Raw genomic sequence first — 22121 nt, 5'->3', positions numbered from 1 at the left:
ATTTAAAATGAACCTCTTGTGTCTCCGCAATTAGAGCTTCTCTGCAAGGATGTTCTTCATCTTCAACCCTTGAAGATTTAAGATGACGCTCACCGGGATTTGAAGTTCCGGCATTAAGATCCAACGGTGTACTACTTTTCGAAATGTCAGCTTCTTTCCTTTTAAAGAACAAATCAAAAGTTTTAAACTTTGACATGATGCATGAACCTAAAATTTTCAAGTTAAATCACAACCCCGTAAGATAGACGATCGAATTACCAATATACATTACCGATAATAGAACAAATGCAACTATTTATGATGGGTTGTACCACTAACATGTATTATTCTCTTAATTTGATCAAAGCCTAAAGAGGCTAAACAGTAACACAACAACAATTTTCACTTAGTTTCAAGCTTTCAGACTTTCAGTTATGCTCCAATTTTTGTCGTATTGCTTAATTGAAATCAAATTGATGTCTATTTATAATGATTAATGGGTACCACTAACATATATTATTCAATTTTTTCTCTTAATTTGATCAAAGCCTAAAGAGCCAAAGAGGCTAAACAATATCATAACACAGCAGCAATATAACACTTTCAGGAATCAAAATAAAAAAAATTAAGCAAATTCTTGGGATACCTACCTCAGTGTTTCCGGTAAAAATCCAAGCTCCCAATGGACCCAATCCAATTTGTCAATCTGACCAGTGACCACCTATTTTCTGCCCTGAAAATACATGACACCCATTAAGCCTTAAGCGGGAAAAAATCAAGGTTAAATGTATAAAATTAACCCTAAATAAATTTTAAGGAATAGAAACTTATTAGATCTCAGAAGCGTCTACTGTTGGTGAGAGACTGAGAGTGAGAGAGAGCGATTGAGACTTCAAACTTGAGAGGGACTGAGGCCCTGAGGGGGAGAGAGGGAGAAGACTCAGAAGAGGTGTGAAATTGAGATCCTGAGAAAGGGAGGAAAACAAAAAAAAATTTAATAAATAATAGCAAACCAGCCGATTCCTAAAGAGCCAAAGCGGCTAAACAACATCATAACACTTTCAGGAATCAGAATAAAAAAAATTAAGCAGATTCTTGGGATACCTACCTCAGTGTTTCTGGTAAAAATCCAAGCTCCTAATGGACCCAATCCAATCTGTCAATCTGACCAATGACCACCTATTTTCTGCCCTGAAAATACATGACACCCATTAAGCCTTAAGAGGGAAAAAAAATCAAGGTTAAATGTATAAAATTAACCCTAAATAAATTTCAAGGAACAAAAACTAAAAAACCCACCTGATCTCCAAAGCGTCTACTGCCTATGAAAGACTGAGAGTGAGAGAGAGAGAGCGATTGAAACAGTCTTCAAACTTGAGAAATGAGAGGGACTGAGGGGGAGAGAGGGAGAAGACTCAGAAGATGCGTGAAATTGAGATTCTAAGAAAGGGAGGAAAACAAAATTTTTTTAATAAATAATATCAGACCAGCCGCCAAAAGAAACATAAACTTTTTTTTTTTTTTAATACAGAGGGGCCAGCTACAGCGCATTCTTCATATATATATATATATTGGAGAATGGAGGGGCCCTATTTAGAAAATAAATAAATAAAAAATTTTAAAAAAAAATCTCAATAATTTGATGAATCCCATTTAATTTTTTTTTTTCAAAAAAAAAACTTCTTGGGGCGGCCACGGCCACCTCTGGCAGACATGTGGCTCCGCCATTGATGGTGGGGTTTGATGTCACTGTAATGTTTTTGGCTAAGGATAGACAATGGTGGGATAGAAATTGCAGCTAAGATCCTTAGCGAAGAAGTGATGCGTGACTGAAACTTGTAATTGAAATGATGACTAAGGACTTTTTATCTCTATTGTAGGGGATTAAATGTTGGATACGGGTTCCAAATAAGAGCATGTGATGCCAGGTAAGTGGGTTAAGGTTAAACGGTCTCACTGAAAGGAAAAAAAAAAAAAAAACTAATTTTCTCTTTATAAACTAATGTATACTGATATTTTTTTTTTCAATGAGATATTTATTTTATTGTGTGCAGTGATGCCTTAAGTTTTATGAAATAAAGAAATTGTATCTTTCATGAAATAAGAGCAGGTGAAAATACCCCAAAACCCCGACATAAATTATCTATTAAACTTTCAAAAAGGTCAGGAATTTTCTGACTCATGTTTTTCTTTAAGTTATACTTCCTTCTATATTTTGTGTCTTATTCATGATAAATTCTCATGTTATGATTATGTAAAGTATGCAAAGATTTTATACTATGATTGGCACATGTTATTATTATGAATGGAATGAGCTCTAAAGGTTATATAAAATTTTACATGTGCATTCATGTTTATAAATGTTTAACCCCGAGGCACTACCATAGTCACGACCGGTACCGGATTGCATGGGTAGCATGGCAAGCACACCGAAGGACGGTTATGAGAAGGATTGTGCTATCGGCAGAGTGGCCTTTACCCAGGGGAGTTCCCAACCCGGTAGCTTTCTCTTGTGACGATAAGATGAGCCTATGGGTCCTTCAGGACAAGCCAACATGCACCGCTCACAGTTTAAATTTGGGGAGTTATGTCAAAGGGTAAAATATATATATATATACACACACACACACACACACACAGAGCTAAAGAAGATGTTTTTCCAATTCTACTTCCATTATTAATAAAACTTCAAAAGAATTCCTTAAGAGGTTATGTTCGAGAGTTTAATAAAGGCTTACATGCACACAATGTTAACCTTACTTTACTTACTAAGTCGTAGACCTACCCACTTCTACCTGTAAATGCAATATGTATTAATTTACAAATTGCATTTATAGAGAGTGCAGTGATTAGGAAATACCACGACGAAGCCAAGAGGTTCACATGATGCAACAAGGAAGGAAGGATAAAGGTTTTCAAGGTTTGAGTTTTGGAGTTATTGTTCATTGTACTATATATTTTAGCAAGTTGTATAATTTCGAGAGGTTGGACTTTCAGGTGTAAAGCTTTCACCCATTTGATTTGTGGCTCATATTTTCAGCAAGGGTAATATGGCATTTACTATAACTTAAGGATTAAGATCTTTTAGTTCTTGAATTGTATGGAAAGAATTATAGTATGTATTGTTTTAAAGTTTTAAGGATGTATGATTTTGAAGTTTGTTTTAGTAACTTTATTCCTTATGAGGTTATTAAATACTAGCACATTATGAGTTTGTGATTTCATAATAATGGAAGTTTATAGCGCTTTGGTGATTTTATGTTACTATGGTGAACATGTGGCAGAAGAATACGAATTTTAATAAGAATTTGTTACAATTACTCTCAATCGCTCTACCTTTAGAACTTCAGGTGTTTCAGTTATTTTGTGAGTAGTTAGTTATTGTTTTCTCTTAAAGACTCTAGTTTGTAATTGTATAAGAGATTCCTTTGAGGTAGTGGTGTACAACTCATTTTTTTATTTTTTCTGCATTCCGCGATATTATTTTTCACTCTAATTACTATTATTAAATGTAGTACTTTTATTTAATTACAAGTTAATTAATTTGGGAGCACAAAAAGTAGCACTCTAAATTAAATATTTTAATTAATTAATTTTGAAGGCGTTATAATTGAGGCTTTGGGTTTTGAAGGGTTTTCTCCCTACTACTCATTGTACTCTATCTTTTGCTAGTGAATTTCCTTTTGGATGTCTATGTATGTAGATGTAAGCTTGTTAAGCCGAACCATGTTTAATTGGTGTCTTGTCTGATTGAGTTATTTTATTCTACTCTTTTATGCTTCTTTGAGATCCAACAATTTATTTTTAACGAGAAAATGAGAGAATGGAAAGGAAAATTCAAAGAGGACGAATGGCCTAAGAGGGTGTGCATGTGGAGGGCACTTAAAGGTGAGGTTAGGAACTCAGTAAATATGGCTTACTCTAAGGACCAAGAGTTCTCATCAGGCCTCAAAGGTTGACTTCATAAACCATGGGCTAATGACATGTATTAGCTTAAAATATTAAAGGTTGATTTTCATAAACTAAGGGTTATTGGCTGTTAACCACCTTTTTAATTAAAAACTTGTTCTTAAGAAAAATTGAACAAAAAAATGGCTATGGATTTTTCGGCTAGATTAGGGTTTAGGGACTTTCGCTTTTATTATTATTATTATTATTATTATTATTATTATTATTATTATTATTATTTTAAAATTATGCTAAGTTGAAACCCTAAAGTTTTAATCCCATGCCCTATATGACATGTGCCATGTACTAATCCATTGAACCATGCACATCATTAGACATGGGATGAATTTTTAAAACTTTAATGGTTCCATTTGGAGGGTTTTGATCCACCTAAGTGATATAGGCCCACCATCAATAGCTTGCCCATCTAAGCTCATTGCCTTGGACGGACCGATGTTACCAGGGTGATTTTACTTATCAGACCATGTGAACTTAAAGCATTCACAATGAACTCCTCAAATAAAATATAAATTTGAGGAGAAAAATTCTCTTTAGTAAATCTAAATAGCCACTTTTAAAAGGAACCAAACATCAAACTCTCTATATACTTCTCTGCTTTAGTTAAATACCATTTTTTTATTAGTTTTAAACCAATACAATAGAAGAGAGTAAAAAATAAGAATAAAAAATGATATAACTTTTACTTTTTGGCTATTGAAATGTAGGGAATTAATTTGACAAGAGTTAAATTTAAAGTAATGTAAAGACTGAGAGTTTATTAAATAGGTCTTTTTATGTGTTTTGTTAAATTTTTAGAGAAAACCTAAATGTAGATAGCCCATTGTGAATGTAGTAAGATAAAAACCATCATATTGGTTGGAACTCAAGCAATTGTATCTATGACATGTGTTAGAGCAATTTTCCGTCTAACTGTTTTCGGTAAGGCGCGAGCTACACATTCTTCGAGGTGTGCACGTGATAGATTCAGAATGAGCTTGTGATGTTCCTTGATGGCTGCAAAATAGTAAGAGTGTCAAAGGATCCGCTTGCGTCTATACCGAGAAAACTCTGATGCCTAAGTCAGTTCCTTGGAAAAGAGAAATTTGATAAACAAAGCTCAATAATTCAACCTAATCAAGTATTATCAATATCACATATTCAAATCCCTTTGTAGCTTGTGTAGGAGCATATTTATAGGCTTAAGAGTTGAAGTAGGCTTGAAGTGGTTCTCCAGAAGAGTTGAGATAGACTTGAACTAGCTCTCCTGAAGAGTTAAGATAGACTTGAACTACCTCTCTTGAAGAGTTAAGATAGACTTGAACTATTTCTCCTGAAAAGTTGAGATAGACCTAAACTATCTCTCCCCAATCCATACTTTGGCTAGGTCTCTGTGAAATAGTGGCCCACTTTAATTGTACCTTCTGTTATTTGATTAATAACTTTGTGGGCCTGTCATTGGCTCTAAGGCCCAAACCTGATGGGCTTGTAGTGTGGTTTTATTCCCAACAGTTACCCCCCAATTCCCTTAGCCGCGGTACTTGGGTAATGGGAATTTTAATCAGATTCCCTGGATGACTCGTTGTTTGGCATTGTCCAAGACTCACATCTCCGTGTGAGTGTACCTGGAGCTTAACAGCTGGAGCTCTTCATGGCATCGTCTTAGTTCCCGAGAGTACCCCCCAACACTCTTCTTTTCCTGAGGGTGAAACCTGTCATATCTTTTTGGACTTGGTTGAAGAACCGAGCATTTTCCTTCATCCATAAACCTGCAACCATGTAAACCTTTCTCCTGAAATAACAATTCCCACAAACATTATTACTACATTTACCCCCCATGACTGTGCGTGTAAACCAGGAGTCAAAGCCGACCTTACCTACCGGGCTTGGCTAAAACGACCAAGCTCAAACCTTTACCTGTGAACTGGGGGTTAAACCCAATTCCGCCTACCAGGCTTGGCTAAAATAGCCAAGCTTAAACCTTTTACTTGTGAACTAGGAGTCAAACCCTGCCCTACCTACCGAGTTTGGCTAAAACAACCAAGCTCTAACCTTTACCTATGAACCGGAAGTCAAACCCAGCCCTGCCTACCCGGCTTAGCTAAATAGCCAAGCTCAAGCCTTTACCTATGAACTAGGAGTTAAACCCGATTTTGCTTACTGGGCTTGGCTAAAACAGCCAAGCTCAAACCTTTACCTATGTACCGGGAGTTAAACCCGACCTTACCTACTGGGCTTAGCTAAACAGCCAAGCTCAAACTTTTACCTATGTTTCCTTCCTTCTTAGGATGGCATGGCCCGGGTTTTCCTCTTGTCTCCGGGGGTGGCCTGGCTCTTCTTGTTTTTCCTTAGGGTTTTCTCCCTATAGCCTTGTTTTTCCTTATGTTTTTTCCCTATAGCCTTTTTTTCCCTCAGGGTTTTCTCCCTATCACCTTGTTTTTCCTTAGGGTTTTCTCCATGTAGCCTTGTTTCTCCTTAAGGTTTTCACCCTACATCCTAATTCCTGCAAAAGAAGAGGCATCAATGGTTTGGTGGTCTTTAGACCGAGGACACTCCGATGCTTAAGTTAGCCTCGTTCTTTTATTAAAAATATCCATGCCCTTAAAATCCAGGGGATACCATGTCTTTATGAAAAAGTCCGAAAGCAATAACATAGTTGATAAAAACATAAACCTAAGAGAAAATAAGCAATAACATAGTTGTTATTCCATCTTTAGCCGGGTGTGATAACTGCATGGCCCCCTCCTGCAGTAGCCATCATTACCGTATTTTCGCCATCACATCTTGGACCCTTAGTCCTCTCGGTTGTGGACTCCTATCTCTTTCCAGTCTTCGGTCACTCCTCTTTTCGCGCTTTCCCGGAGGCCATTCTCCCAATTCTTATCTCCTTGGTAAGGATGATTTTGTGGATGGTATTGTCGAGGATGGCGATTCTGAAGATGATTGCCCCCAAAGTTCCTTTGTTCCCCCAAGTACCAAACTAGCTTTCCATTCTTGATAAACATCTTGATTAATAACCTTAAGGTTATGCACCCCTTAGTGTAATGACCTATCTCCTCATGGAAATCACAATATTTATCGTTATTCCTTTAGGGAGGATTACCTGGCACTTTTAGCGCTCTACAAAATTCTGGGTCTTTCTTGATCTCCATGAGAACTTCTTCTATCTCGGCATTGAGGGGCGTGAAGTCGTAGTCAGTGAACTTCTTTGCTAGCTCCCGTTCGTCGTTGGCCCTTTGGGGTCATTTTTTTTTCTTCTCCCATATATCCTCTTAGAGTCGCCTTGAGCTAGCCATAGCCTTTAGAGATTCCTCCAGGTTGATGACCTCTTCCACTTTGTTCATCAAGTGTTGAAGAGTGCCGGGTTGTTTTCGAATCAACCTATTTGTCAAAGCTCCTCTAGGTAGAATGCCCTGGTAGAGGGCAACAAACACCTTTTGGTCGTTTGGATCTTCTACTGACATCTTCGCCCGGTTGAACCAGATGATATACTTTTTGAGAGTTTCATCCTTTCGCTGTTGTATTGTTAGCAAGTACCCAGAGGATTTCTTCCGTGTTCATGAAACTAGAAACTGTGTTAGGAACATCCGGCTCATATCCTTGAAATTATCAATGGAATTCTAGGGCAGCCTCTTGAACCATTCCCTGGCCATTCCGAACAAAGTGAGAGGAAAGGCCCAGCATGCCACCTCATCAGGGGTCTTGTGAAGGCCAAGGTGAGTTCTGTAGGTCTCCAAGTGCTCGGCGGGATCTCCTTCCCCGGTGTAGGCCAGAATTTGTGGGGTTTTGAATTAGTCTGGTAGCTAGAAATCTGCCACCTAGTTGGTGAACGGTGAGTCGATATCCAAGATAAGTTTTTCTACCACAAGGGTTTTCAACGCCACTTTTCGCTCTATGTGAGCACATCTCCTTTCTAAGTCGGCAAGTCTATCCATGCCTCCCAGGTCCCCCTAGTGGACCCGGGGAGGATCTAGCTAATCAATATGATTCTACTGGGCATTCTTTTACAAATTGTTTTGGCTCTCCGAACATCTCTCGGGTGCCATAACAGATTTTTTTTATATGAGAAACAAATAATCGTTCCCCCAGACGGTGCCAAACTGTTAAAACAATTTTCTATCTAACTATTTCCGGTATGGCGTGAGCTACACATTCTTCGAAGTGTGCGCATGATAGATTCGGAATGCACTTGTGATGCTCCCTAATGGCAACAAAATAGTAAGAGCGTCAAAGGATCCGCCGGTCATGTGGTCGTTTTGTATACCAAAATATATCAATAATATTAAACCACTCGTAATAGTACGAATCCTATAGGATAGAGCTATATTGAGGATGTCGTAGCTCAAGGACTACAGGGATTTTGCTATCAAATTCGAAAGATCAAAATTAACTTAATTAAAAAGATGATTGATTTGGGTTGTAACTAAAGTGCATGAAATTAAAATAGAATTAAATATAAGAGAGAGTGTAGGGTATTGACTTCACCTCTATCCGCACAACAATGGTTAATCAGATTTAATCCAGAAATTCATTCTATGCATGTTATAAATAAACAAGAATCTACCTTATTAAAGAATAAGTATAATCTATCTTCGATTGGCACGGATCATCCACCTAACCACTAAGATGCAGTACGACCCGTCTTTCCTAGGTATGGACTATCAAATTCTTTAACAGGATATATACAATCAATGAATAAGTGTAACCCATCTTCGGTTGGCACAGACTGTCCACCTAAATTACACAAACTAGGGTGTAGTACAATCCGTCTTCCCTAGGCGTGGCCTATCAAATCCTATTGATCATATGTCAATTAAACCCATTGTATAACCATCATCCTTATAATCACAGAAAACTAGAATGATTTGAGATCAACAAAAGAAAATGCTTTCTAAGACAAGAGAAGAATTTCACAAATATTGATTTTGGAATTTAAGAACAATTGCATTTAATAATTAAGAACAGGATCCGCCGGTCATGTGGTCGTTTTGTATACCAAAATATATCAATAATATGAAACCACTCGCAATAGTACGAATCCTAAAGGATAGAGCTATATTGAGGGTGTCGTAGCTCAAGGACTACAGGAATTTTGCTATCAAATTCAAAAGATCAAAATTAACTTAATTAAAAAGATGATTGATTTGGGTTGTAACTAAAGTGCATGAAATTAAAAGAGAATTAAATATAAGAAAGAGTGTAGGGTATTGACTTTACCTCTATCCGCACAACAATGGTTAATCAGATTTAATCCAAAAATATTAAACCACATGACCGTCAAAGGATCCGCCGGTCATGTGGTCGTTTTGTATACCAAAATATATCAATAATATTAAACCACTCGCAATAGTACGAATCCTATAAGATAGAGCTATATTGAGGGTGTCGTAGCTCAAGGACTACAGGGATTTTGCTATCAAATTCAAAAGATCAAAATTAACTTAATTAAAAAGATGATTGATTTGGGTTGTAACTAAAGTGCATGAAATTAAAAGAGAATTAAATATAAGAGAGAGTGTAGAGTATTGACTTCACCTCTATCCGCACAACAATGGTTAATTAGATTTAATCCAGAAATTCATTCTATGCATGTTATAAATAAACAAGAATCTACCTTATTAAAGAATAAGTATAATCCATCTTTGGTTGGCACGGATCATCCACCTAACCACTAAGATGCGGTACGACCCGTCTTCCCTAGGTATGGACTATCAAATTCTTTAACAGGATACATACAATCAATGAATAAGTGTAACTCATCTTTGGTTGGCACGGACTGTCTACCTAAATTACACAAACTAGGGTGTAGTACAATCCGTCTTCCCTAGGCATGGCCTATCAAATCCTATTGATCATATGTCAATTAAACCCATTGTATAACCATCATCCTTATAATCACAGAAAACTAGAATGATATGAGATCAACAAAAGAAAATGCTTTCTAAGACAAGATAAGAATTTCACAAATATTGATTTTGGAATTTCAGAACAATTGCATTTAATAATTAAGAATAGAATCAAAAGGTAGCAATTCTCACAGTTATACAATCAACATGCATAAACTGAAAATCTAGAAATTAAATACAATCAAATCATTGTGTTTGGATAGGGTTACATCAACACCCTACAAAGGGGTTTAGCTACTCATGACTCTGCTAAGTTCCAATGAATTTTTGCTTTAGGAAGCGGTGTGTTTGTTTATAATATTTAGAGGCCTATTTATAGGGATTAGGAGAACCCTAAAAACCCTAGAAACCCTAGGAAAACCGAAGGTCAGTCTCCCAGTCCAATTGCAAGACTGAAAACCAAATCCAAGCAGTAAAAGGATTCCTGCCGTGTACTGTACGCTCGTGTTCGCTCAAGCTTAGGAATGATAAGCTCGAGCACAGGTGTGCTCGAGCCTTGGTGGTGGGCGATAGAGCGCAGATGCGCTCGAGCTCTTGGCTAGTGTGCTCGATCCCACGGCCGCCATAATGCATTCAAATGACCTTTAAGAGATCGATTTCCAATGGAATTCTTGCATCTATCAAATAAAGCATAAAACACAAAAACAAAACAAAAATCAAACAAATAACAACGCTAAGGAATTAACATATGCAAGTTAAGGGGTTTGAATGTGCAACATTCAGCTCTTATCACACCCCCCAAACTTACATATTTCTAGTCCCTTAGCAATACAAAACAGAAAATAAACTAAAAAACAAAAAGATAAATCCATCTTTCGTAGGATGTACAATTGCATTTAGCGTATGCAACAAGCCTTTTAAACCCCTAGGCATTCCCTAGAGGACGAGTGAAGTCTCTTGAGGGTTTTTCAGGAATGATACCCACAAACATTATCATCATTATGTCATTCAAAAGAATAAAGTATCACAAAAATAATGGTTCTCATTCATTAGCAAGCTCAAAATTATAAACTCCATCTTCCAAATTTCAAGGAATTCACAAGTCAAATCACTTACCAATGACAGATTAAGATACAACAAGTTTCAATTAGTGCAAAGTGAACTAACACACAATTCTGAGGCTTCAAAATAATTCCAATATAAATGAATCAACATCTCAGAATTTATTGGACTTCTATCAGATGAAAAAACCAAGGCATACATTTTGTTTTTTTCTTTTTTCTTTTTCTGCAGGCTTTTCAATGCTTAGCTCCCTTAAGCATTCTAATAGATCCATGTATCGAGTGTTAAGCCAATGACTCCCAAACCAAATGGTTTTAGGGCATTAGGTGTAAAGATACCCCTAAGGACTTACTAACACGAATAAAAAAGGTTACGAAACTAAGCTAGCAATTTTATTAATCAAATCAAACTTCTCACTTTTTGAGGTGAACACTCATTGCTTAATGAGGCAAGAGGTCCGATTACTCAGTGAAAAACTCAACTTGAATTTTTTTATTATTATTATTATTATTTTTTATAATAACATGCCAAGGTTATTTATTCAATATGTCACCCAACAGACTTCAAGACATTGAAAACAAACATAATTGGTCTCAAATTGCATACCCCACAAACATGTGCTAGTGTGCTCAAGATAAACTTAAATTGAAACAAGAAGCATCTCATGTTGCCAAAAGTAAGTAACAAGACTCAAAATTCCTAAGTCAAATGATCATGTGTTCATAACTTTAAGTCTACTAATGAAATTCAAACCAAAATCAAAGCTCAACCATATGCTTAAGAATGACATAACAACAAAATTTGGACAGTGTTTTGTTTCTCCATACCCCCAAACTTTAATCATACATTGTCCCCAATGTATGTACAGAATTGAAAAACAAGAGTAAGAGGATAGGAATACCTAAATGAGGAGATGTGGGTATATCATACCCCCAAACTTGAATGCAAAAACATATGTCCTAAAAAACAGAGTGATACTCCAACCAAATACCAATGAGATGCACACATTGTTGTAAAAATATAATCAAAGAATGAAACAACAATGGATAAAATAAACCTGGATAGAGATCATGTACCCTGGTGGAGTGAGGAGTCGAGCGCACAGGGCCTAGGCTTGATCCTATGAGGTATTTCTCAATTTAAGTCTGAGTTCCGAAGGATCTTACCTCAATCTTTCAGAAGTCCAATCAAGCTCTTCCATCCCATCTTTTTCATGATCATGTAGCACTCCATAAGGAAGAGGATTCCTCTTAACATCCCAAAACTGCTTCTCTCAGCTGAAAGGTCTTGATGCTCCCCATGACGATACTCAGGGTGTTTGTCTCGAACTGGTTTCATGATCAACTTTTTCTCTCTATGGGGGTTCTCAAAAACCGGGGCAGCCAGGGAACTTGCCAAAAAATTGTCCACCCTAATGAAGTCCACTTCTGTAACCTCTGAGTGATACATGTCCCATATGGGGTTGTCATCAAGTGATAGAGTACTTGAAGTGAGAGGCATAGGCTCCGATGGGTTTCTCCATGATGGGGCTTCAGATAGAGGATCAGGAGGTGGGTCTTCAACAGTTTCTCCAATGTCATCCAAGAAGAAACATGTATTCTGATCAGGTGTATTCTGAAAGGCATTGAAGATGTTCAGTCTGATCTTCATATTCCCAAATGAGATCTTCATTACTTCAGTCCGACAATTGATGCATGCATTGGCTGTGGCTAGGAAAGGTCGCCCGAGGATGACAGGAATTTGTTTCTCTAGATTTGGGACAGGTTCTGTGTCAAGAACTATAAAGTCAACTGGATAGTAGAACTTGTCCACCTTGATGATGACATCTTCCACAATCCCTCAGGGTTTCTTGATAGATCGGTCAGCTAATTGCAAGAGACGGTACTTGTAGGTTTCAGTTCCCCGAAGCCAAGTTGCTGATATACCGAGTCAGGAAGCAGATTCACACCAACTCCTAAGTTGAGGAGGGCTCTCTTAATCTCAGTGTTTCCGATGACGCACAAAATTGTAGGCCCTCCAAGGTCTTTGAACTTTGGAGGAGTGTTATGCTGAATCAAAGAGCTTACTTGCTCGGTGAGAATGACCTTCTTGGGGATATGCTTCCGATTCTTCCTCTTTTGAGTGCACAAGTCCTTGAGAAACTTTGCATAGGCTGGAATTTGCTTGATGGCGTCAAGGAGTGGGATGTTGACTTTGACTTGCTTGAAGACCTCCATCATGTCTTGTATCTTCTCTCCTTGCTTCCCAAAGTGGAAAGGTGCCTTGAGACATTCTGGGAATGGTGCCCTAGGCTCATATGGTATCTCAGGAGTGGGGCAGATGAAGAAGATGCATTTGTGCTTACTTGTTTACCCTTGTCCACATGATTGTCTACCACTTTTCCACTCCGCAATGTAGTGATGGCCTGGACTTGCTTTAGATTAGAGGAACTCCCCTCCCCAATGTACAGTCCCTTAGGATTGACCACCGGCTGACTTGGAAACTTCCCTTCTTCCATTATGTTGAGGATTTTAGCCATTTGTGTCATCTGAGCCTCTAGCTTGGAAATTGATTAAGGGTGCGAGTTCACTATCTGACTCATCTCGTCCCCCCTTTCGGTTATCTCGCTCATCATTTGTAGCATCCAATCCTCAAAGTTAGAATCTAACCGAGGAGGTGGTGTGGCCTGGTATTGCTGCTGTGGAGGCCAGTATGTGAAAAGAGATTGGTAGGGCAGCCTATTGGATTGAGCTTGATTTCTCCACCCCGAGTTGGGTATTGGAATACAGATCATTACCCGATCGTGAGAAAGCTGCATTGACCTGCTCATTAGAAATATTAGCATAATTTCCAACAGTAGGGCAGTCATTTATATGATACATAGGACTCGAACAAAATGAGCATGGTTCAGGTCATGTGTGATTGTGAGCAGAATTAGGAGCAAGACCAGCAACCATCAATTGATCTAACTTCCTAGTCATAGCATCAATTACTTGGGTGGCTACATCTGCAGAATGCCCTACCTCAAAAAGACCATCGGCCTTTGGTGCCTTAGGTGCAGGTGCCCTACGTTTAGTAGAAGCATGATGAACATAATTACTACTCAAATTTTGAAACAGGGCCCATGCTTCATCCTCACTCTTCAACATAAATGTCCCCCCACAAGATGCATCTACCATTTGTCTATGAGGCTCGGTCAAGCCATCATAGAAGCTTTGCACAAGCTGCCATTTCGGGACAACGTGGTGTGGGCATGATCTAAGAAGGTCCCTCGGTCTCTCCCAGGTCTCATGGAATTGCTCACCCTTATATTGGGAGATACTAGTGATAGCTCTCCTAATGTCATTGGTCTTTCCTATGGGACAATACTTCTTAATAAATTCTTGTTGCAATTGAGCCCAAGAAGTAATGGAGTTAGGTGATAAGGAATTGAACCAATGTTTGGCTCTTTCCTTGAGGGAGAAAGGGAAGAGACGCATCCTTAGAGCATCCTCAGTGAATCCAGTCAATTTAATGGTCGAACAGATTGCTAAGAATTCATTGAGGAAGTCGTAAGGATTTTCATTGTTAAGCCCTAGGAAAGATGGTAGACTTTGTATAGTGCTAGGCTTAATCTCATAGTGGGTTGCCACAATGTCCAGTAGCCTGAGACATGTGGGGGAAATGTGTGTGGTAGGGAGATAGTGATCTCTCAAAGCCATATGGCCGCCCATGGTCTCAGTGGTGTGCTCTCTAAGCAATTTAGAATTCCTTTCGACTCTAAGTTGTCTAAGAGTGTGTTCAATGTCGGGGTCACAAGCAATTAATGGCAAAGACAAAGAACGGCGACCCAACATAAACTAAAAAGGAAATACAATAAAATAAAATAAAAACTAAAACAGAAAGTAAAAGCTCACAAACGGCCCAAAGGTGTGCTGGAAATTCGATGCTGCAGTTGCTGGAATTTGGCAGGCTTGCGCAGCTGCGTTCAATCGCACTTTAGGGTGCACTCTATCGCACTGCCGATGCTAGGCTCGATTGCAGGCTAGCTGGGCTCGAGCGCAACCGTGCAAGGGTCTTCGCAGCTCCTGACCTATGCAAGAAAAAAACAAAAACAATCATAAAAACCAAAATTAGAAATTAGAAATCAAAAACACAGTAAAGCAGAAAAATAAAAATTAAGCTAAAATTAATCCTTAAAATTTAATAACGAAACCGTTAAGCAGTCCCCGGCAACAACGCTAAAAATTGATGTGGTCGTTTTGTATACCAAAATATATCAATAATAATAAACCACTCACAATAGTACGAATCCTGTAGGATTGAGATATATTGAGGGTGTCGAACCTCAAGGACTGCAGGGATTTTGTTATCAAATTCGAAATATCAAAATTAACTTAATTAAAAAGGTGATTGATTTGGTTTGTAACTAAAGTGCATGAAATTAAGTATAAGATAGAGTGTAGGGTATTGACTTCACCTCTATACGCACAACAATGGTTAATCAGATTTAATCTAGAAATTCATTCTATGCATGTTATAAATAAACAAGAAACTACCTTATTAAAGAATAAGTATAATCCATCTTCGATTGGCACGAATCGTCCACTTAACCACTAAGATGCTGTATGACCCGTCTTCCCTAGGTATGGACTACCAAATTCTTTAACAGGATACATATAATCAATGAATAAGTGTAACTCATCTTCAGTTGGCACAGATTGTCTACCTAAATTACACAAACTAGGGTGTAGTACAATCCGTCTTCCCTAGGCATGGCCTATCAAATCCTATTGATCATATGTCAATTCAACCCATTGTATAACCATCATCCTCATAATCACAGAAAACAAGAATGATTTGAGATCAACAAAAGTAAAATGCTTTCTAAGACAAGAAAAGAATTTCACAAATATTGATTTTGGAATTTAAGAACAATTGCATTTAATAATTAAGAAAAGAATCAAAAGCTAGCAATTCTCATAGTTATACAATCAACATGCATGAACTAAAAATCTAGAAATTAAATACAATCAAACCATTGTACTTGGATAGGGTTACATCAACACCCCACAAAGGGGTTTAGCCGCTCATGACTCTGCTAAACTCCAATGATTTTTTGCTCTAGGAAGTGGTATGTCTGTTTACAATGTTTAGAGGCTTATTTATAGGGATTAGGAGAACCCTAGAAACCCTAGGAAAACCGGAGGTCAATCTCCCAGTCCAATTGGGAGATTGAAAACCAAATCCAAGCTGTAAAAGGATTCCTACCATGTATTGTATGCCCGTGTGCGCTCAAGCTAAGGAATGATGTGCTCGAGCCTTGGTGGTGGGTGATCGAGCGCAGATGCGCTTGATCCCTTCTACTGGTGCGCTCGAGCTCTTGGCTAGTGTGCTCGATCCCACAACCACCAGAATGTATTCAAATGACCTTTAAGAACCTAATTTGCAATGGAATTTTTGCATCTATCAAATAAAGCCTGAAACATAAAAACTAAACAAAAATCAAACAAATAACAACGCTAAGGAATTAACATATGTTAGTTAAGGAGTTTAAATGTGCAACATTCAGCGCTTATCAGCCGGTATCTATGCCTGGGAAACTTCGATGCCTAAGTCAATTCCTTGGAGAAGAGCAATTTGATGAACAAAGTTCAATAATTCAACATAATCAAGACAGAAATATTTAGATCCCTTTGTACATTGTGAGGCTTAAGAGTTGAAGTAGGCTTAAGCTGATTCTCCAGAAGAGTTAAGATAGACTTGAACTAGCTCTCCTGAAAAGTTAAGATAGACCTGAACTATCTCTCCCTAATCCAAACTTAGAATAGGTCTATATGAAATAGAGCCACACTTTAACTGTACCTTCTGCTATTTGATTAATAGCTCTGTGGGCCTGTCATTGGCCCTAAGACCCAAAACCTGATGGGCTTGTAGTGTGGTTTTATTCCCAACAACGTGGGACAAGACGATTTTATTGCGTCATGCAATTTTATTTTAGTTTTATTAGTTAGTAATATTTAATTTTTAAGAGTTTTGTTATTTTGTTATTCAATAATGGGTTTAGCCTAAATTCAGTCAAATTAAGGTTATGATTTAGTCATTAAATCTATATCTCTTTCCTTTGGGGTATGTGACTCAATCCTTTTCTTTTTCCCCTTTTTCTGTCTTTCTTCTTGTAAATTCCTTTTGTCTTGCATCAACCTATACCCTCCCCCGTGAAGAATGTAAGAAGATCCTCTCGAGTTGACCAGATCCTTTTGTCCGGACAATTTTACCCATTTAATAAAAAGAATCGGCTTCTCTTCGGCTGAAATTGATTCAAAGCTCAGAACCAATAACAAAAGGGGATGAGTTAAGGTTGTACTTCTTAGACCCGAGCAAATGCGTTGTAACCTACTTAATCAACACAACAGTCAATCCCAAAAAGTCTACTAACCCAATCCTGAAATTGTTGTCGTTTTGACCCTACTTATTGCCTTCCATCATGGTAGATTGATGAAAAACATAGAAAGAAAACACAACAATGCATGTTTTTAATGTCTTTTTGTTAATTTTCCATAAAAGCTAGTCAGCATGTTCTTCTGTAAAAAAGTTGTTCAAAAGCCCCAAAGCTTACGTACTCTGAAGTTGACTCGGACGATGACTCAGTCCGTAACGAAATTCACAGTCAATAGAAATGCTCATAATCAACTAATCGTTTTCTTCTTCACTTCAAACTTTTTAGCTTGCGTTCATTCAGAAACCCAAACCCATTTCTTATCATATTTGAATGGGTCAAAACACTCATAAATACTCTTTACGTGCAACTTGAGCAAAAGATGAGTTCTAAGGCTCCATTTGGCAAATAATTTTTTATTTGCAAGTGATTAACGTGATATATAATAAATAGAAGCTCTAAATTTTTTTTATAAAAAAGTGAAATATTTTGTTTTGTAGTGGGTTTTTTATTTAAATAATTAAAAAAAATGGTTGATGTGATATAAAATGTAAAAATATTATTAAGTTTAATTTTTTTATAAAAAAAAAAAAATTTAAGACTTGGGCTAAGTCTATTGCCAAACCGCGCCTTAGATCTTTCTTCTTGTGTTGTCAAATTATTCTCGGACAGAAATCACATCAATTTTTTGGTACGAACGTGACCATAAAACGGTTGATGTGATATAAAAAGTAAAATGTTATTAAGTTTAATTTTTTAAAAAAATATATATTAAGACTTGGGCAAGTCTATTGCCAAACGGCGCCTTAGATCTTTCTTCTTATGTTGTCAAATTATTCTCGGAGCGTGGCCGCAAAATTTATGTCCAAAATTTTGTCCTACTGGAAGTGGATCTAAGGTGGAAGCAAAAAGTGGAAAGCAATTTTTTGGAACATAAGTCAAACATGTTTTGCATCCCTGATTAAAAAAAGAAACTATCACCAATTTAGAGAAAATAAGGCCTGCTTTAATTAATACAATATACAAATTTGTGTCTATAACCAGGTCACCCGTGACATCAAGATAGCACTACTACCATCAAGATAGTCTCATATATATATATATATATATATATATATATATGTATATATGTATATATATATAATCTCTATCAAGATAGTGTTTACTTGCGTTAGAATATTATATTCCCGCAATATTATATTCCTGTAATATTCTCAATATATTACAAACATATTTGATATCATATTCATTATTGTAAATATGCTGATTTTATGTGATTTTGTAATTATTGTATTTCATTTCTTTTATGGCCTCATTCAACTATAAATAGGTCATTCTATTGTACAATTGAACAGATATCATAAATACAAATTTCTTCTCTACAATTATCTTTCTGTTGTCTTTTTCTACATGGTATTAGAACCACCTTTTTCTTGGTGCCTCTTTTAAGCCTCCATTCCCCGTTCGTACAGTTTTCTTTTTCCATTTGAGCCTTTTTTTGGTGTTTCTTTTTGTTTCAACAATACACCAAACGCTTGTTGCAGTTGTTTTTATACATGACAGAAAATTTTAGAGGTTTTATTGTGCAAAATTGGAAAGTCTGAGTGTGAGTTTCACGCTCCCCACTCTCTCCACGCGCCTTCATGCGCTAGATCCACTCTACACCATAGTCCCGCATCACACTAGATTCGTGCCTGTAGGTCTATAGTTATTGCTGTGTACCGCGTCACACTAGATTGCTGCTCGCAGTTGCACCATAGTTGTTGTGCGCGCATCACACTGAAAATATAATATTCTAACAACTTGCATGCAACATTAGTTATGTAAAGTAATCAATTTTTTATTGAATTAGACATCTTAGGAAGAGGAAAAGAAAGTCAATTGAGCATATTGCAATACCTTGTGTTTTTTATGCAAAACAAAATAAAATAAAAAGAATAACAGAGGAAGGGAAAAATAGTTGCACAATCAAAGAAGAAAAGGGAAACGAAAAGGATTGAATCACACAATGAAAATTTGGTGGAGTCTCAACGCCCAAAAAAAAAAAAAAAAAAAAGAGAAAAGGTTTTGTCTAGAGTACAAAATAACACTTAAATAGACCAATTGAGCATATTGCAATATTTTTTTTTAAATAAAAAAAAAAAAAAAAAAACAAGCATATTGCAATACCTTTGGTTTTTGATGTAGGACAAAAAAAAAATTAGGAAAAGAATAACAAAGGGAGGGAAAAATAGTCACACAATCAAAGGAAGAAAGAGGAAAGGAAAAGTACTAAGTCACACAATCCAAAAAAAAAAAAAAAACAACAAAAACAAAAGAGAATTTAATGGAGTCTCACCACTAGGAAAAAGAGAAAATATGAATCATTTGAACAAAAAAAAAATTAGGAAAAGAATAACAAAGGGAGGGAAAAATAGTCACACAATCAAAGGAAGAAAGAGGAAAAGAAAAGTACTAAGTCACACAATCCAACAAAAAACAAAAACAAAAAAGAATTTAATGGAGTCTCACCACTAGGAAAAAGAGAAAATATAAATCATTTGAACAAAAAAAAAAAAAAAAAGTAAAAGAATAACAAAGGGAGGGAAAAATAGTCACACAATCAAAGAAGAAAGAGGAAAAGAAAAGTATTAAGTCACACAATCAAAAAACAAAAAAAAACAAAAGAGAATTTAATGGACTCTCACCGCTAGGAAAAAGAGAAAATATGAATCATTTGTTCAATTATTCATAATTTTGTCTACACTGAAACCTTAATCCTAACCCTAATTTGACAGATTTAAGTTAAACTCATTATTAAATTACAAAATAATACCCTCAAGTCTTAAAAATTAAATAACATAAAACAACTAAATACTAGTAATTCAAGTAGCACTCAATGAATGATCTTCTGTGTCCACGTGCATCAGTCTTTAGGCTTTTACCTTAGGTGATATTACTATATTAGCATTGAATACAACCGAAGCTTTAGTTCCAATATTGTCAACCAAATAATAATACTGTGAAATGTGAAGAGGTATTCTTGCCTTTTCAATTACTCACAAAAACATTGACTAATCAAAATACAAACCAATGAGATGGAAGTAAATATAGAGGCTTACGAAATTCTTATTGATTTTGTCACAGGGGAGCCTGGCCTTCTCATTTTCATAATTTCCTCTATTTATTTTTAAACTCTACCAAGTATCTACGCTACAATTTCCAAAAACAAAAAAAAAACAAATAAAATAAAATAAAAGTGAAAAACATGTTGTACACATAATTAACACTATCCACCAAAAACAAAACCCAAAGTGAATGACAGTGTCATCGTCACCGGGGTCCCCCAATTCTCTCCGACCACTAAGATCACAACACGACAGATGTGAAAGTGAAACTGTAGAAAAACACGCAGTATGGAACGTTGACATTTGCTACATGCCGTTTCCTCTCCTATGACAACCCCCCGCGGGTGACCTACTTCAAACCCCGGCGGGTGGCCTGATCAAAGCCCTGATTTCCCCGCCCTAGTGAGATACCCGGGCAGTGGACTCGCACGTGGGGACTTGAGAGGCACCTCGTTCAGCTGCTTCCCGTCACTATCGTAATAAATCACGCCAGAGAAATCCAACGGCTCACACTTGTCACCCATCAAGATCGTCCTTTGCCAGACCCCACCGTTCCCCCAGTCCTTCAGCTCGGGCCCACCTTCGTCGCCGCCCTCCTCCTCGCCCATCTTTTTCCGGTGCATGAATTTGATCGCCTTGTTGCTCAAGGTCGTTATCAGCTGCTTCGGCCGCGTAACCAACGGCGACGTTTTAGGGTCGAATTTTCGATCGCTCATCATCATCGGCTTGGGTTTCAGCTTGCGCGAGATTCGTCCGGCTTTCTTAGCGCATAGAGCCATGAAGGCCGACATCGAGATGAACAAGCCGGCTGACGTCAGCTTCGCCGACCCCCACACGCGTTCTGGTGTTTTCAGGACGACCATGTTGTTCGCCGGCCTTGCTCTGTATTTGTGTCGGAGAAATTTGGCCGGGAGTTGTGCCTCTCGCCCTCTCTGTTAATATATAATAATTAACTCCTTTTTTGGAGCCAGAACGGAGTGTCTATATATATACACGTGATGAATGGGTTTCGGTGACCGGTGATAGCCGGTGCCTCTTATGTTGACTCACTGTAAATAATTTAAACACAATAGGTACTTAAAAACGCAAAAATAAAATTCTTTTTATATTTACGTCACATCAAAAAAATTTAAATAAAAATATATATTTCAAACCAGATTAAAGAACAGAATTTTTTTTATTTTTTTTTTCAAAAAAAAAGGCATTATCTTGAGGCTACTAGATATATATTTATATAATAACACAAATTATCTCTACTAAATTTCAAAAAATTATTATTATTAGTATTATTATTATTATTATTGAAGCATGCTTATAGATTATAATCCATGAAATTTGAAATAGTCAAATTTATTTGTATATAGATAATTAAAGAGAATCAATATTATTATTATGTGTTTAATTTCAATAATAGAAGGGTTGAAACAGTTAGCCACTCTTTAATTATTAATCCAAAATAGGTGTTTAATAATTTTGAAAAAAAGGATGATTAAAATTTCAACGATCTTATTGTCTACTTATCTGCAGAAAATGGGACAATTTAAGTAATTTGAAAGCTTTTGATAAGATTTGAATTCATACACAACTTAGTTTGATCTCGTCATCTCACATCTTAAGCTAAAATTTAGTTGTCAAGTAAAAGATAAATATTTAGGGGGGGGGGAAATGAGTAGAAGTAGTTGGGCTTTTCGAAAGCATTTGATTAAATTGAAATGGTTAATATGTTTTATTCAAATAAATGTTTTCCTTATTCGTTTAAATGATAACCTGCCAAGAAGAAATTCC

The 22121-nt window shown here is 36.8% G+C and overlaps 1 protein-coding gene across 1 annotated transcript; it reads right to left on the bottom strand.

Annotated features, from left to right (window-relative positions):
- Positions 1-20329: 20329 nt before the first annotated feature.
- Positions 20330-21281, bottom strand: LOC132184853 (uncharacterized). The gene has a single exon (XM_059598630.2). It carries the CDS (start codon positions 21197-21199, stop codon positions 20714-20716), a length of 486 nt encoding a protein of 161 aa, XP_059454613.1. The 5' UTR covers positions 21200-21281; the 3' UTR covers positions 20330-20713.
- Between the last annotated feature and the right edge of the window lie 840 nt (positions 21282-22121).

The sequence above is a fragment of the Corylus avellana genome, chromosome 7, assembly GCF_965113065.1.
Source record: "Corylus avellana chromosome 7, dhCorAvel1.hap1.2, whole genome shotgun sequence".
Taxonomy (NCBI): Eukaryota; Viridiplantae; Streptophyta; class Magnoliopsida; order Fagales; family Betulaceae; genus Corylus; species Corylus avellana.
The sequence above is the reverse complement of the archived record's forward strand: the minus strand, read 5'-3'. Positions and strand labels throughout refer to the sequence as shown.

Coding starts and splice junctions, on each gene's coding strand:
- LOC132184853 (XM_059598630.2), bottom strand. CDS start 21,199: ATGGTCGTCCTGAAAACACCAGAACGCGTGTGGGGGTCGGCGAAGCTG.